Raw genomic sequence first — 17,960 nt, 5'->3', positions numbered from 1 at the left:
AAGTGCATACTAGGGCAACCACTAAACACAAATTTTTAAATATGTATAATTTCTATCCGAGAGGAGAGAAAATGGAATCATATAAAATTCTCAATTAAAGCCAGAGAAGGCAGGAAAAGAGTGGAACACCAAAAAAGAAACAAGGAACTAGGGCAACAAATAGAAAACAGTTATAAATATGGTAGAAATTAATCCAGCTATATCAATAACCCCTTTAAATGTGAATGGTCTTAATACAAACCTGTTTGTTAAACTATTGTTGTGGAAAATCTGAAGCAGCCGAGGAAACTCAAGTGGCATGGGACAAAGCAGGAAGACTTAGCTTTATTATAGCGGGCAGGCCCAGCGGGATCATTTCCCAAAGGCTGAGCACCCAACAGGGTTAGGAGTGAGTTTTTAACCGTTAAGGGTGATGGGGGATGGCAACAGGACATTTTCACAGTCTCTCAAGGCCAAATGGCCCCTTCAAGTGGAAGTATAATCTATGTGGAGGCATCTCAGGAGAGTGCTAAATCACCCCTGGGGACTTGTTTCTTTTTCTTTTCTTAATCAAACAGGACCCGCCTCTGGTCTTCTTCTTCTGCCTCCGCAGAGCAATGAGTTGTTATCTTAACCAAATGGAATGGCCATTTGGTCTTTTCTTCTGCCCTAGCAGGAGCAATGGGGAGTAGCTGAGGGGTTAGGGACTGGGGCCCGGGAGTCTCTATCTGCATCACTATGAAGTCATTCAAGGCTCACCATTATATAAAGGGGAGATTTTAAAATATCTCAAGTAACGGGCACCTGGGTGGCTCAGTCGTTAATCAGCTGCCTTCAGCTCAGGTCAAGATCCCCGGGATCCTGGGATCAAGGCCTGCATCGGGCTCCCTGCTCAGTGGGAAACCTGCTTCTCCCTCTCCCACTCCCCTTGCTTGTGTCCCCCCTCTCTCTCTGTCTCTCTCTCTCAAATAAATAAATAAAATAAAATATCTTAAGTAACATTTGGATATCTCAAAGACCTTGTACCCTTCTAATAAGTCACCAAAAGAGGATAACAAAAACAGGGTTTGTAGATATTTAGACATAAACGTAAATCTTCTCTTTGTCTCATCAAGTTGACTTCCGCAGTGCTCCAGAGTATAATTTACTCTTATCTTGCTGGGAAGTGCAATTTTCAATTGGAATTTTCAAAGGATATTGTCAACAAAACTTTTTCTTCTCAAATATCATCCAATGCCATTTTAACCTTTAATTTCTATTAATTTTAACCAAGTCTGAATCAAAATTTAGGTTGACCACATTTAAGACCCAACATACCAATGGAAATTAGATGCACAAAAGTTGTTTCACTGGGCGGAAATAAACTCTGACTTCCAAGTTCAACAATATCCAAATCCTCCAGAGCTGGGCTCCCAAACTCCCATCGAATTATCCTATTTTCCTATCTAAGCAACAGCTTGCCCTTAATTGCTTTCTCCACATTTCCACTGTATGACTATAACTCTGATCACATTGGGATTATGGTAATCCCAATGGCACGCATGCGTTATTAGAAAGTTTGTATATAATGCACACGTTATGAACAACTCCAAAGCAGTACTTGAAAACATTAGAGAATTAGAAAGGGTGCATTTTATATTTCACTTGTAACACATGTAACGCTGGTGTTTAGTTTTAAATTAGAGAATAGAAAATCTATAGTACAGAATCATAAGACCCAAAAGTAAAACTCGGAGACCTCCCACCCCAGTCTCCCAGGTATCTGGTACCCTCCCAGAAGACAACCACAGTTAGCAATTACTTATTTATCTTTTCAGGGATATGCTATGTATGTTGCGAACAAATATGTATTGTATTTGTGTGTATATATATATATATATATATACACACACACACACACACACACATACACATATATGGGTACCTACAGACATCTTTTCATATGTTTCTCTATAAATAGTGGTATGCTATACATATTCTTCTTCACATTCTCATTTATGTCATAGATTTTTTTATTGATATATAAGATCCTGACAACCTGGACCACGAAGTGGTAGCATAACCAATTTCTAGCTAACCTTAGTGAACCATAAAGAAGCATCAGAAAGTGTCATGGTATTGCTAGGAAATTCTAAAATCTTTAATTAATTAATTAATTAATTAATTTATTTTAAGATCTTTATTTTTATCCACGATTGTCAGTTGAGGTCCTATTGTGTACCAAGTACTGTATGAGGCACTTTATTCTTTCATTTAATAAAATACACTTGAGGTGAGGTTTATTAAGTTTGTTACAGTTTTATAGATGAAGAAATTAAAGTTCAGAGAGCTTAACTGGCCTAAAGTCCCAACGAGAAAGTGACAAGAGTTGCCTGACTCCAAAGCCAACATACTCTGTAGCACACTAAATGCAGCTCTGATCTTTACAGGTCATTGTTTTTGAAATACAGTACTTTTCTCTATTTTGTATTGTGTCTAATTTGAAGTTCCATCATATAGTTATTCTCAACTACAGAAACAGACTTCGCTTTTTCATTTTCTTTCTCATTCTTCTCTACTATTTAAGTTACATGTTGCTACCATTTTGGTACTGCCTTCTAGAATTCTATTCCTATAGCAGTAAAAGTAGAAAACTGTCAGGTAGAGATTTGCATATTTGGCATAATGCAGAAAGAGTTACATGACAAAGGCTGACAGAACTTACGACTTACTATTTTGGAAACAAGATATACATGCTTTAAACTGGAGGGTCTTTCAGCGTTAAACCCAAACATAGTTATATTCACACTTGGAAGCACTTGGACAACTCAAGGCTGAAAATCCCATACTGTGCTTGTTGTCAACCCATTGTTTTCCCTCCTGGTAGGCTCTGGAAGTGAATATTCTACCACTTTGTGCAGTTGATGTTGAATGCTATGTCCACTAAACTGGGGTCGTCCAGGGTCACCAATCAGTACTTGAGTTCTGTGGGTCCAAAAGCAATTCTTCAGCCATTGATGAAGACTGTCTGCAAGGTCTTCATCATAAAACATATCTCCAAGCACAACAAGGTCCCACTTTTCTTGTTCCAAATCCAAAATGTTTTTGGTTAAAATGGGGAAAGGGTTCAGTTGGTTCAATTCACAATTCAGTATGATAGCCATTCCTGCAACTTTAAAAAAAGCACATAATGAATTGTTTTATGCTAGGCAGTTTTAATCCCTTATTGATTAATTTAAGTAATTTAGAAAATCTAACAATATTTTTTCCCTTTTATTGAAAGTTGTTTTTTAGGTAAAGAATATCTACCAACATAAACTATTTACTGCAATTTTCAAATATATGAGTGGGATATCCTAAAAACAAAACAAACAGTACAAAACACGTAGAAATGTGGAGGTTTCAAGGAATACTTGCTGATCTAATAACCAAGAGGTTTGGTTTATTATAGCTGTCTAGGGAAACAGGTCTTGGACTTCAGCAACCTGAGTCCCCTGTATAAAATAAGGATCTTGGGGCACCAGGGTGGCTCAGTCCATTAAGTGTCTGACTCTTGATTTCAGCTCATGTCTTGATCTCAGAGTTGTGAGATCAAGCCCTACACTAGGATCACATGCTGGGTGTGGAGCCTGCTTAAGATTCTCTCTCTCCCTCTTCTTCTACCCCTCTCCCCCCCCCCCCCCAATACATAAATAAAATAAAATAAGAATAAAAGCTAGATCCTCAGTAAAATTGAAAAATAAAAGAAAATCAGATAAAATTAAAACTGACTTGTCTCAACTTGGGTTTTAATGGACTAAAATTACCCTCAAAACACAAGGCCTATCTTCACTTGGGTTTTGGGTCAAATATATACAACCTACATATTTCAGGAAATCCCTTGCCCAGAAATTAACAGTAAGTAGTCCTGGCTTGAGACACTTTGGGCTATCCGACAGACATAAATACAAATCCTCTTAAGAAATATGCACTTCAATTCAGGACCCACAGGATCTTCACAGATTATGTCTCACTGAACATAAGTTCACAATATCTGATGACAAAATATGCATGGAAATAAGCTATCATGTTGAGGCATCCATACCTATTTATCCTGGAAGAAAATAAAGATGAGCTTTAAATATTTTAAAATATGAGATCCTTACTAGGGTCTATGTCATTGGCCAAGATCCTTGATGCCCCACTCATCTTGGCAGCAATAGCTGTAGCTCCACATCCACTCCCAAGATCTAACACAGACTTTCCTTTAACAACATCAGGATTATCCAAAAGATACCTAATTTGGAAAGAAAACAAAGAACACTATCTGAGATAGAAAATCTTTTTTTTTTTTTTTTAAGCTCTATGCCCAACATAGGGGTTGAACTCATGACCCTGAGATCAAAAGTCACAAGCTCTAATGACAGCCAACCAGGCAATCCCCCCAAAAATGTCTTTTTAAAATACTGAGCACTTATTATGATCCTGAAACAGTCAAGCACCTACAATATAGACCAACAAAATACTGTTATAATAAGGATTCAGTAAACTAGATTCAAAATTCAAAATTAATTGTCCATCAGAGAGTGGTATTACCTATAGCTTATGTTGAGTTATAATGACCTCTCTGGTAGGTACAAAGTCCAGTTCAATCAATTTGGACCAAGGCTAAACAGTTATCAAACACTGAAGATGGATGAGAAATCCTGAAATAATATATATCAACCAACACTTGACCTTACTACTGAAAAATAAAGAATATCAGGGATTATGGCAAAGTAGGGGTATACATGGCTGTCTAAATGGAAAGCTGCTACTCATCTTTAGCTCACTGCTGCCATGTAGAAATCCTGTGTTAATCAGATACTTCTGTTTTTTCAAGATCAGACATTTTTACATGAAATTTGCCAAGTTTATTTTTATTTCTTATTTTTTTAAACTTCCCAAGTTTTAAATGTTTGCAACTGATTTTTCATTTTAAGTTTACATGTAAAAGCCAAACAAAACACATCTGTTGGTGTACCAACTTGTGACCTCTGATCCAGTCTTAAGGAATTTGATTGTATTTTTATTTGAAGTTGACAAACAATCACTTTAATAGACGTCACTGAAAATGTCAATATTTTCAAGGTATGATGTAAGTGAACATAGCTTGAAAATTTGGCAACAACCAGAAAATCAGAATTTTTTGATAACACCTAGAAAGCTTTCCAATCTTCAGGATTCTCTAAACAGCTCTACATATGCATTTATTTATTTTGCATTTAAACTATATACAACATTAATTCTGTTAGGTCATCCCACTCCCGCAAATGAGAAGTGCTTATCCATTTAATTTTAGAGGTCAATAGGCTGAAGGTATAAGCAAGTTTAATCATTAAATAATCTAAAAGCAAAAACCAGACTGAAATGCTAAAAGCTCTTGCCTTTGTCTCAGCAGTTGTGTTTTAATAAAAAGCATAGTGTGATGTATGAGAGAATGTCCGAAAGAATATTTCTGCAGTGTGGGGGCTGGGGGGTGGGGGAAGAGGAGACCTTAACAATGTAGATTCAGGGCACACCTGGCTGGCTCAGTTTGTACAGCATACAACTCTTGGTCTCAGGGTTGTGAGTTCAAGCCCCACAATTGGCATAGAGCTTACTTGAAAAAAAAAAAAAGAAAATGCAGATTCAAGTCCAGAGTTGAGCTGAGATGTCACTATGTCACTAGAGAAAAGGGAATCCTTGTGGGGCCCACTCAACTCAGATCTCTTGTTTTTTGGGTAACTGAAAGAAGTGAGCCTCCAGGGAGGGATGGAGTGTGAGGCTCAAGGAGCAACATTGATGAGATTAAATTAGGAGAGCTGAAGGACTGGGGCTTTAAGAAACTGCACTGGCCATACCTTATGAACCATGAACCAGAGAACAGTGTGAAATTTCCAGGTCATTCATAGTATCTAGGGTCTTGACAGCTGATCCTAGGGTTTCTCTTAGAGAGAGAGCTATATTTGGGGAAATACACTGATCAGCCTGGAGTATGCTTAAATTGCTCCAAATTAAGAAAACAAGAATTTGGGGGTTTCACTGTTTTTTGTTTGTTTGTTTTGTTTTGTTTTGTTTTTGTGAGGAGCAAAGAGAATGCAGAGTTGGAAGGGGCTGAAAAAAGAATCTGAAGAAAACAGGATCTGTTTGGGCCTTAAAGCTTCCCATTTCAGATAGGGAAATACCTAGACAGGGCCTGGCCTCCTGGCCAGTAGATTGCCCAGTAAGGCTCGCTGTAGGGCCACAGGTCAGCTTTTTGCCACCAGAACTTGCATCTGGGCGTCAAAAGCCGCAACTGGATTTCAGGGGTGAGGCTGCCACTGCTGGTGACTTCAGTGTTCTCTTCCAGGAAAGCTTTCATCTCGGGGTCCAAAAAGCTTCCAGTTCCTCTCCAAGGGGAATGGTCCCAGGGAAACAAGGAAAGACCATTGCTTCTCACAGCTTTCAGAAAGACACCACAGTGGTTCACGTGAAATAGTGCAAATGATCTCCAACCTAGGCTTGAAGCCATCGTCCTTTTCCAAAACCCAGGTTCTGTCAACGTGGCTGTTGATAAGAGCTGCTGCTCCTCCAGAGGAAGGAAGGGTCTGGCTGATACAATAATCTCAACTGGAATCTGTGGGTCTCTAAAAACAGAAATAATACTGAAAATTCCAAGGTTCACTGACACTTCCAAATCCCATTACACAGGAAGAACATATTACAGTATAAGCTCTGTAGCAGATGATTCACAAGTGCAAGCCCATTTCAGATGGAAATATTGGTGCATCAACTTAGGAAAATCCAACCTTTTAAAAGGAAGTATTTTGGGGTGCCTGGGTGGCTCAGTGGGTTAAAGCCTCTGCCTTCAGCTCAGGTCATGATACCAGGGTCCTGGGATTGAGCCCCGCCTCTGGGCTCTCTGCTCAGCAGGGAGCCTGCTTCCCTTCCTCTCTCTCTCTCTCTCTGCCTGCCTCTATGTCTACTTGTAATCTCTGTCAAATAAATAAATCTTTTTAAAAAATTTAAAAGGAAGTATTTTCACAACAAAGGCCTTTTAATAATTTAGAACAATAAACATACAAGCATTTGATTTTGAGAGAAAACCTCCGGAACATCCAGTTACATAAAATTAGGTTACATAAAATAAGGTTTAAAGTTCTTTCACACACACACACAAAATAAAGTTCTTTAACACATTCAATAAATCACTTACCCTTAAGCAGGCACTGTGAGCAAAATAAGTCTCCATCTTTGGGACGCTTAGATTCTAGCGGTGAGGTAGAGCTGTCACCAGGGCAAACACGGTTCTTACCTTTATGAAGTCTTGCCAAGAGTTGTGGAGGTTACCAAACTATAATTGTGGACAAAGATATACAAATTATACTGAGTAAACTCTATTTATGTAATGGTGGTTGTAGCATAAAACATCAATGTAATCAAAAGTCAGATTTTTTTCTTAAAACTTCATGGACTTGTCATAAAAGAGTATCAACTCGCAAATATCCTCCTGTAACTACCTCCGATGACTCATCTTTACCAAGCCTAGGCCGAAAAGGCTTGCTCCAATAGAAAAAGGCCTTGGTAACAATAAGAAAGAATAAGAAACAGCTTAAACACAAACTACATGCCCAGTTATTTGGGACCTCTGAACTGTTCTTTATAAATGTATTAAACAGTCCTGTACCCATCCGCCCAAATATTTACAGTAGGCGCCCCAAACTCAAACGCCTACCAGGGGGCCGGACTGGTGACCCTGAGTGGTGCCGCTGGTTATAGCAGAGATGCTGTGGCGACCTGGAGACTGTTTCTGAGCAGTGCAAAGGGGCCAGCAAACTGCTTCCAGGTAAAAAGACACGCTGCCAGATCTTCCAGTTTCTCAAGATAATCCAAGGCTTCACACATAACCCCCCACTTGTAAACAAAAGCGAGCAATTAAAATATCAGAACACAGGGCAGACTAAAACGCCTGCCAGGCCACTTGTGTACGAGCTCAGGGTAGACCTGCACTGGGTGTCATCTCCCCTTCGTGCTCTCGGAATCCCAGGGTCTCGCCTCTTCTCTCTGGATTAATTGTTAGGAGCGTTGGGTCAGCCCTTGAATCGCAGGAGCCGAGGCTTGTAAACACAGCACGGCAAACAGGAGGTGATTTTGGTTTGGAACCTTAGGTCGTCTACACCGGCGCCTCCCCCTTCCACCCCAGTACCAATGGAGCATCCTTTGTGAACGTGATTTTGCGGGGGACACTATGTACCTGTTATTAATTGTTAAGGAAAGAAGAGGGGTTAAAAGGGGTAAGTTTCCAAAGTGTTCCTGACCACGTTATTTCCCTCCGAGGAGAACGGGACTCGGTCTTAAAGGGGCAGGCACAGTCGTCCTTTTGTCCTTACCAGGCTGGCCTAACAGCCGCCCAGCAAAGCGCTTGCCTTTGTGCGTCTTCCTGGCATTCTTCAGTATCGCACCTGGTGCGCCGGGTTCCCCCAACCCGCAGGCTGCGCGCGACTCCGGGTGCCGTGCGTGGGCCGCGCGCCCCGCCCTCCTTCCCAGCAGCCTCCCTCGGCCTTCTCCTACTTTTCTTAAAGCGGCAGGGCCTTCAGAAGAGGCGGAGCCCCGACCTCGCTCTGGAAGCATGGGACCATCAAACTGATTTCTGCGAGATCCAAACTGTGGAGCGTTTGCTTTTGCCAGTCACTTGTTGGAAAGGAAAAAAGTTTCTCTTCCTTTCCTCCATCCTTCAAAGCTTCTTCCAGCTGCTCTTAGAATTAAATTGACATGAAACACATCAGCGGAAGAAAACCAAATTGGATCTTGTCCCTTTGGGAAGGCCAGGTGTAGGAGAGATGCAAAAATAGAAAAGTAAAAGGTTTACATGTCACCCTGAACTAAGGAGAAGGGAGTTTGGGACTTCAAACGGAAGGAAAGTAATGCACAGAAGATGAAAAGGTATAAATGTTTACTGGGCCGCACAGAAACTATAGGACAGGGAGAGAATTTTAACAACAGACTTGGCTGAATTCCTCCCTATCACACCTAGTTCATATTATGCTGTAATTATCCATGGAAATAGATTTCTTTTGGAGCACATCCTCTATTTATATTCTTCACGTTAAAAGGCTTCCCTCCGGAGGCCTGGCTCCCAGGCCCTCCAGTTTGGGGACCCCTGAGCCACATCCCAGGACTCTACCTGCCAGTCAGGAGCAAACCTGCCTTTTGGAGTTGTGCAAATCCCTCAGAGCTGGAGAAACCTGCATGGACCCCCAAGGCCACCCCCCACCTTCGGTGCCCACGGCTGCCCATTAACCCAGAGCCTGATGTCCAGCCTGATCTCATTCCTGGACTCTGCCCCAGGGAGCTCCCCTCAGCGTGGGTCGGGCTGTGGTCCCAGACTGGTGAAAGACGCACCTAGCAAGAAGGCCCTCCAGATACCGGGTTTGGTGCACGGCCAGAATCGCTACACAACGCGGCCAGCTCTAAACAGCACAGTTTCCTCCTGGGTGCCAGGTGGAATCCTGGGGTGTGGCTCTGGATTCCCCAATCTGGAGGGCTTGGGGGACAGGCCTCTGAGGACAGAAACCTGAAAACGCAACCTAGGGTTAGGGTTAGGGCCTAGGGGCGTGGCAGGCCTGATCTGCTGGCACTGAGGCTGAGCGGGATTGCCCAGGGACTGAGTGGATGGCTGGGGTCAAAGGGGGCATCAGGCTCAGAGTTTGGAGCCAAGTGGTGTTGGGGAAGGTGGGGGTGGCCTCAGGGAGGAGTGCAGGTTTCTCCTGCTCTGAGGGTTCCACAGAGCTCCAAACGGCTGGTTTGCTCCTGGTGGCAGGTGGACTCCAAGGGTGGGGTTCAGGGGTCCCCATTTTGGAGGGCTTGGGGGGGCCGATCTCTGGGCACAGAAACCTGACAACGCAACCATACCGTTAGAATTAGGGCCTGGGGGCATGACAGTCCCGATCTGCCAGAGCTGAGGTGGCATCCCCAGAGGGCAGAGTAGAGGGCGGGGCTGGCCAGCATTCTGAGGTGATCTGGGCTGGGACTGCACCTGGTGATTAGAGGGCATTCTCACAGGGTTCCCGCGGGCACCCCTGGGGACCTCGGTCGGGGCCCAGGTGACTCCCCTGAAGGCTCCTGCCATTGGAAGCGAGTTTAATGGGGGTTTCTGCCCAATTCTAATGAGCATTCTGCCCAAATTGGTACTGATTTGGGCAGAATGCTCTTGAGAATTGGCCGGTGTTGGTGGCGACTGGGGCCATGTGTGCACCCTGTGTTGGGAGGGCTTCTAGCCCTTCTAGCTTCTTGCTAGGTGCGTGTTGGGTTAGGGTTAAGGTCAGGTTTAGGGTCAGGATTTAGGATCATGGTTTAGGGTCACGGGTTAGAGTTAGGGCTTAGGGATTTGCTAGGATTAACTTATTTGCCTTTAATACAAGATGTCCACACTTAAATAAGATATTTTTTTAGAGGGTATATTATGGTGAGCAAAGGTTAGCATGTAACCCAAATAGTTACAGAGAAGAACCAAATGTTCCAAAGCAGCACTTAAGACAATTATTTCTTGACAGTTATGTTTTATGGTCAATATAATTAAAAATTGAATTCCTCTGTGACTCTTCTCCCAGAAGAATTCGCTGGCCCTGTCTTTCTGGTCTTGACTGAAAAGCATTTTCTCAGTAGACTTCCTTAATGGGCCTCTCTGAATAGAATGGCTCTCACAGCCCTTAGCCTGCATTACTTCCTATCTTTGTTTTATTGATTATATCCCACAGTCTTTGCAAGTTCCCAGGTGGTATTATATTTGCCCTAAGAAGACACTCCATAAATATTTATTAATTCAACAAGAATGACTTTCTTTTTAATAAAAAATATTCATGTTTTATCAGTGAATTTTTTTAACCATATCAGAATATATTTGGAGAAAGCTATTGCTCCATGAATATACATCTGTCAAGGCTGTGGCTTTATTATGTCCTGTCATGCTTCCCTGAACTAGTCGGAGCGCTCATGGCCCATGTATGAAGCTCAGCCTCAAACCTTGTGGATGAGTTCTGTGATGGCGCTGGTGGGTATTTGGGGGGCTTGCCCTGTTGGACAGCACCATGTCATCTGGGGCCAGATGTGACGTGAGCACCCTCCCTTTCCCTAGCTTTTTCCATCTCTCTCTACCCTCTGTCAGCATGTGGGTTTCCTACCAGCCATATCTTTGCAGACAAAGTCTGAGATGGCCTATGGCTTGGGACTCCATTGACATCAAAGTCTCATTATAACCAGTATCAGAGGTTTCTGTGGCACTGACATAACTTTTGTTCCCGAAATATGCCCCATGAAGAGTCCCTGAGAGTCAGGGAGTCCAGGAAAGATAAATGGGTGATTGTGGCTCTAGCTAAAGCCACTCTGCGGGGTCATGCTGGAGGCCACCTCCCATCTCAGTCTGGCTCTTTTGCTGATTTCCAATATGACCTAGGAGAGTCCCTTCGTTGGAGCTTCAGGCTCCTCATTTCTAAAATGAGAAAATGTTTTTAGATTAATTGATTCACTAAAGACTATGGAGTGAGATCCTAGGAAGCGCTGGGCAATCTCCAAGATACATTCTATCTCAGGAGTTCTGACTCCCATCGTCCCTGCTCCTGTTGATTTCCCTCATTGGACACAATGGCTATTCCATGGAAATTCCCTAGGGCAACACTGGGCTAGCAAGTATCTTCAGAGTGTGCACCCAGGTTATCTGTGCCCCCAGGTCATCTGAGAAGCCATGAGCAATTCTGAACCCAAACCAAGGTTTTGGCAGTGCTACCTACTTGCACACAAACAGCAGTGCCTGAATCAGGCCTTCACTGCAACAGCTGAGCCGGCTTAGTGAGGGCCTTGCCCAAGACACTAGCCCCATGACACTATGAGGGCAGAGTGAAGTTAGGCAATGCGACAAGGGATTCTACATCAGGGTAGATGATGCAAGGCACCGTTTCACAGCAAACATGACAAAAAAAAAACCCATTTAAATGACAGAATATGGGGCGCCTGGGTGGCTCAGTGGGTTAAGCCGCTGCCTTCGGCTCAGGTCGTGATCTCAGGGTCCTGGGATCGAGTCCCGCATCGGGCTCTCTGCTCAGCGGGGAGCCTGCTTCCTTCTCTCTCTCTCTCTCTGCCTGCCTCTCAGTGTACTTGTGATTTCTCTCTGTCAAATAAATAAATAAAATCTTTAAAAAAAAAAAATGACAGAATAGTAAGTTATTAAACGTACTCTGTATGATGGCAGTGATGGGAAACGTGAAGGGTGGGGTCAGAAAGGGGAATGGGAGTTCTTTGAAGCAGGCTGGAGTCATCATGGGTGGGAGTGGGGTGTCTCATGGAGGAAGAGACCAGGAGACTTGTCACGGGTTACAACAGTGCTGCATCAGGGTGTGCACTCTGCCTGACCCATGGCCCCCAGGGGCATTGGGGGCATTCTGGCTCCAGAGGATTCACAAACTGCAAGTTGGCCTGAGCAGAGCCTTCGTGATATGTCTTCTTATTTCCTGGGTGTGGCTCTTTCTCTGCTTCTGGAGGCTGTTGATTCTCCTTTGGTTTTCCTCTGAGCTGCAGTATTTTGTGTGGTTTCAGGACTGTTAGTTGACACAAATTCTTCCTGAAAAGAAGTGGAATAGAAGTCATCATTGTTTCCTAACTAGACCTGAATAGATTCAATAGTAATAGCCCTTTCCCAGGCCCCTGGGCGTTCATCTGCTTGCCAACTCTGAGATTTTCAGAAAACATCTTCTATTCTGAACAGGTTGAAAAAATTAGTTTGGTTTTTAAAAAAATTCAACAAAGTCACACTTCACAATCTATACAATGATCTGTGAACATTGAATGAACAAGGTTTGACAGGAAAAAGGATGAATGGGCTTTGCAGTGCGGCTTGGGGCACTGTGTACTCACTGTTGCCTCTGTGTGGCCACTCTCCAGATAGCACATGGCCAAATGGGTTCCCATTTACTGGATTCAAGGGAGAAAAAGGCAAAAGAAAGTTGGTCCCTGAATTCCTTAGCTCCTAAAAACCATCCTTTAATTTATGAGCAGGATTATACATAGAGTATCTCTTAACTAGAGATTAGGGTTAGAATCAGGGTCAAGTTACATACATTAATTATGGACAGCTTTTTGTATGTCAGTCTTACCTGCCTAAGGTGTTTTTAAAAAAATAAAATGGGAGAGGATATAGTCACCAAAGCACTGAGCACATTACCTGTCCCTGAAAATAGGAAAACAAACATAATTATTGTTTCATCTTAGCTGAGGACCAGGAGCTGGTCCTACAGGTACTAGGCAGGTGTCATCTGTGGCCAGCTGGCCATCTCCCGCCGACACCCACACGCAGTTCAGCACATCCTCTGCTCTGCAGCAAATGGACGGACCAGGTACAGGTGGGACTCCCTCCTGTCAGGCATGACAGGTAGAGAAGTAGGCTAGCTCACATACACATGACATGTTCTTTTGGTTCCTTGCTATCTGCCTCCACTTTCTGTCACCCTGGTCCTGAACCTTTAGCTCCTGGGAGAACTTGGGTTTTCAGATTTCTGTTGACATTTCAAACTGTAGATCTGTGTTACCTTTGTTCCCTGTCTGTGGGTTGGAGATGAAAGCAGGAAAAGTCATCATAGTCTGAAAGCAACAAAAAGAAATATCAAGTGTACTCTGCCCCTGGCACCTCAGGCTTGAAAGCCATGGCCAGCTACGTACTTCATGTTCTACACAATCAGGTTTAGGGACTCACAGATGTATGTTAAATGAAATTTACTGAAAGAAATCTTGTTACCAAAATTTTTGCCTTGTAGAAGACAGTTTAGGGACACCATCCCTCACCTGCCCTGTCATTTTCAATCTGACCAATGCCTGGTCATACTGACACGTGTAGCCACACAAGCTCACAACTGTGACATCCTCCTGGAGCACTTTCTGGTACCCCGCCCTCCAGTCTGGCCAACCCTGCATACCCCCAGTCCTCCTGAGTGTTCCCTGTTGTGGTGCATGTCACACAAGGCTACCATTTGTTGTCTCTCAGTCTGTCCTTTCTGCTTGGAGTAGATCTCTCTCACAGGTGCCTGGCTGGATGACAAGTGGAAGAATGGTTTCAGAACCTTTTGTCCTGGAACAGCAAGTGTCCTTCAAAACCCTGATGGGCAGGGGGAATCTCTGTCCCTCTGTGTTCCCCCAGGCTCAGTGCAACATAGTGTCCAGGACAAGGGACTTGGGAGTCCTCCCAGATGAAGTTTGTTCTATGAAGGTGGATTCCTTCTGAGATCATTATGGAACCACATTGCATGGCTATTCCTGTGGGACAGAAAGCACGCTACTGTGTGTTATTCTCCTTGCACACTGTGGCTAACGAAGAAACACGTGGTCACACTCACAAGTTTACACTTACACCTCCGTTTCTGAGCATCACTACCATGGAAACAACATGAATTCCCATTGGGCTGCAGACCTGTAGACATGCCATTCAAGGTGTACATAGAGTAGGATGGAGATGGATTTCTGGCTAAAAGGATGGAAGTCCTTGCCTCTGGGGGTGAAGAAATTAGATTTTACCCAGAAGGTGTTACATTCTACTTGAAGAAGTGAGATGATGCTAGGATCTTTGAGACCAGGGATCGGCACAGACTTTTCTGGAAAGTCTTATGTAATGATTTTCTGTTAGGTGTTGCAGGCCATGTGATGTCTCTGACAATGACTCCACTCTTGCACTGTGGCTTGAAAGCAGCCACAGATCATCCATAACTAATGTTCCAGAACACACTTGATTGAGAGAATGCGGGGGGAGTTCCCATTTGGTCCCCGGGTGGTAGTTTTTCACACCCCAGATTTGCAACATGATGGATGATGGAGGAGAGGGCTCTTCTTTTCCAGTGGCAGAGTAGGAGTACACTGGGATCTATCTGTCTGACCCCAGCCCCTGAGCATGAAAGGATAAAAAGATGATAGTGAGATTGGGCAACAATTAAGGCCTCAGAGGGCTATCGTTATTGATAATTTTTTGGGTGAATTCCCTTGCCCCTACCCCTTTTCTCTGTAGGCCTCAAGCTTCCCATAAAATGTCTGTGGTTGAATCCCATGTAGGTAATGTTTGGCTCAGTTCTTCTCCATTGTCTGGCAGGTATATGTGGGTTATATACAACACAGATGCTCATCTTGTTCAGGTCAAGACCATGAGCACACTTGGGGTTCTCCTGAGGTAGCAGAGGATCTAACATGTGTGGGCTTCAGGATGAGTTCGATAGCCCTCAGCAATGTTATGGAGTATGGGCCTGGCCTAGGCCACTTCTGCAGTCATGATGGAAAAGCCTGTGGCCTGGGTAGTCCACCCCATGCTTGGCTCTGCAGGCTGAGACCCAAGCTTCCTCCCACCTCAGTGGCTGGGACCAGGTCACATGCCCATGGATGAGCCAATCCCTGGAGCCAGGGAGTGGAGCCATGGAAATTGGCACAGGTTGAAAGGACCTCTGTTGTAATGACTTTTCGAATGGTCGTGGTGGCAAGGGGATGTCCTGCGCCCTCTTCAGGCGGTAGAGGGCAGTGCAGGACTAGGGGAGCTCAGCATTCATCCAGAAGCACCTGCTCCCTCCTGGAGCCCAGCTGAAGCCATTTCATTCTGGAAATTCAAGCTGCATAAAGTTCAATATCCTCCAGCCTCTCCAAAATAGCTAAGGAACAATGAATTGAAAACAATATTGAATGACAACAGTCCCTGACCCAAACAGTGGCACTGAACTGGACCCTGGCTCTGACACAGATCCATACTCTGACCTCAACTAGCTCTCAAGACTGGCCCTGATCCCAATCCAAGACCCTAACCCTAGCCCCCAACCCAAACAATGCTCACAAGAAAAAAAAAAGGTAGAAAATGAAAATATCCATCACTGGTGAATGCATAAGCAAAGTGTGCTGAAGGGTTTGAATTTGGGTTCAGGTTCAGATTTCAGTCAGAGTTCTAGATTAGCTTTGGGTTTAGGGTCAGGGTGAGGATTTAGAGTGAGGTTCAAGGGACCAGTTAGAGTTTGGGGCTTTAGGTTTATGATTTAGGGTTTAAGACTCAGGGCTTCTGGCATAAAGTTCAAGGTCCAATTTGGGGTTTGGGTTCATGCTGGGATTTGGGTTCAAGGTTCATGGCTCAGAGTTCTGATATAGGGTTTGGGTTCATGGTTCAGGGCTTGGGCCCAGGGCTCAGTTTCAGAGTCTAGGCTTCAGGTTCAATTTGTGTATATTGACTTTGTTTCTTACAAGTTTCTTGAATTTATTAGTTTTGTTCACCTTAAACTCAAACTGCCAGTTATTTGACCAGCAAAATGGGTTTATTTGGGAAGAGCAGAGAATGGCAATCTGGGATGAGCAAGCTATGGTCACATCACAGGCAAGTGCAAGAAACAAAGGAGAGGAACATTATTTCATGGAGAAGGAAGAAGTTGGGAGGGTTGCTTGGAAGGAAGGTCCACTGGAGAAAGGCAGGGGTTTGCAGTGATGGAGGATTCTCACCGAGCTGCGGGGATGGTGATTTCTTGTAGGAGATGAACCCTCCAGCTTCCCCTGGAAGGGCCTGGAAGGGATGAGTCTCTCCGTGGGGGATTCTAATTCTGTAATGGGTGCCAGATGCCCCCTTCCAACCTCCCCTTCTGGCCTCCCCAGTCCACTTTACCGAGGCTTCCTTTCACACTTTTTCACAGTTCTAACCAGGTTGTGGTGGAGCGTTGTGGAGAATTGGAATTCCAGATCCCACTGCTTCTACTGCACTCAGGACACAGGGCCCCCTGATTTAATCCTCCCACGAGTCTCTTGCTAACATGTCGCCTCCTTCAAGGGTGAGTGGCCTCTCCACGGTGGGTGAACTGAATCTGGGAGGGCTTGGCCTCCATCCCAAAGTCTGATGTACTCTCTGCTTCTGTGACATGCTACTAACGTGAATGTTTGGAAGAGTCATTTACTCTGCGGTGATTTCAAATCTGCAGTAACTTGTCACAGCAGCACAAATGTCCTTTATCTGCACACTCAGACTCCCCAGCCGTCGTTTCTTTATCACATTCTTTTCACACAGGTTACTTCAGTGCTTTTACCCCAAACAGCGACACTGTCCAGTGGAACCACCATGTAACCGCAAGTGAGGAAATCATGATGGTGCCCATATTTGAACCCATACCACAGGCCCACTTCAGATGTCATCACTGGCCTGACAGTCTGAAATGTCTTCTCCATTCGGATCCAGTTTTCTTCTGGAACTTCTTCCAGGACTTTCCCTTATTTGGATAACCTTGATGGACTTAAGGAGCACAGATGGCTCCAATCTGAGTGGTATTTCTATATGGCTTATGTCACTGGGGCCGTTTTCAGTGTTCATCCACATTGTGACATGCATCAGTCCTTCATTCACTTTTTCACAGTGACTAAACATAAGAATATTGACCCCTTAAAACAATTCACGTACACTATTCTCTGGCCTTCGTTGAGTTCCCACATTTGTACATTGTTCTCCAGAATTTTCTCATTCTCCCGGAGTAAGCCTGTATGCATGAAACACCATTGTCCTTTCCCCTCAGACCCTGTAGCCACATCCATCTTTGTCTCCCAGATACCTCATCTAAGTGGGTTCACACAGTATCTGTCCTTCCTTGACTGGCTGATTTCACTCAGTGTAATGACTTCCAGGTTCAACCCCTGTTGTAGCCTGTGTCAGAACTCCCTTCATTTTCAAAGGCTAAATCATGTTCCATGGTGTATAAACCACATTTTGTTTATTTAGTCATCTGTCAGTGGACACTTCGATGGCTTCCACCTTTTGGCTGTTGTGAGAAATGTTGCTCTGAATATGGGTACTCCTACTTCCAAAATTTGGGGGCATATAGGCTGCAGTGGAATTCTGTGTTTAATATTTTAAGGAACTGCCATATTTTCCCCCCAAAAATGAATTATTTTACTTCATTCCTTCATAGGGCAGAACAATATAGGCATTTATGGATCTACCTCATTTTGTTTATCCTTTTCCCCACGGATGGACATTTGCATAGTTT

The 17,960-nt window shown here is 44.0% G+C and overlaps 1 protein-coding gene across 7 annotated transcripts; it reads right to left on the bottom strand.

The window, feature by feature from the left end:
- Window positions 1-1,205: 1,205 nt before the first annotated feature.
- Window positions 1,206-8,476, bottom strand: ETFBKMT (electron transfer flavoprotein subunit beta lysine methyltransferase). Of its 7 annotated transcripts, none has more exons than XM_059402846.1 (6): window positions 8,328-8,476; window positions 7,673-7,851; window positions 7,154-7,291; window positions 6,144-6,584; window positions 4,104-4,234; window positions 1,206-3,130 (listed from the first exon to the last, which is right to left on the bottom strand). In XM_059402846.1, the coding sequence occupies exons 4-6, from the start codon at window positions 6,467-6,469 to the stop codon at window positions 2,787-2,789; spliced, it is 801 nt and encodes a 266-aa protein (XP_059258829.1). In that variant the 5' UTR covers window positions 6,470-6,584; window positions 7,154-7,291; window positions 7,673-7,851; window positions 8,328-8,476; the 3' UTR covers window positions 1,206-2,786. The 7 variants fall into 7 exon arrangements, with proteins under 7 accessions (XP_059258829.1, XP_059258835.1, XP_059258828.1 ...); XM_059402852.1 differs by having other exon boundaries at window positions 7,253-7,291; XM_059402845.1 differs by lacking the exon at window positions 7,673-7,851.
- Between the last annotated feature and the right edge of the window lie 9,484 nt (window positions 8,477-17,960).

Source organism: Mustela nigripes, chromosome 6 (assembly GCF_022355385.1).
Source record: "Mustela nigripes isolate SB6536 chromosome 6, MUSNIG.SB6536, whole genome shotgun sequence".
Taxonomy (NCBI): Eukaryota; Metazoa; Chordata; class Mammalia; order Carnivora; family Mustelidae; genus Mustela; species Mustela nigripes.
Note: the sequence above shows the minus strand (reverse complement) of the source record. Positions and strands in the feature narration are given on the sequence as shown.

Excerpts from the sequence above, each read along its gene's own strand:
- ETFBKMT (XM_059402846.1), bottom strand. The coding sequence starts at position 6,469 with ATGGCTTCAAGCCTAGGTTGGAGATCATTTGCACTATTTCACGTGAAC. Across the intron at positions 4,235-6,143 it reads GGAGGCCAGGCCCTGTCTAG|GTATCTTTTGGATAATCCTG; the intron begins GTATTTCCCTAT and ends TTTCCAAATTAG. Across the intron at positions 3,131-4,103 it reads GGCCAATGACATAGACCCTA|TTGCAGGAATGGCTATCATA; the intron begins GTAAGGATCTCA and ends CTTTTTTTAAAG.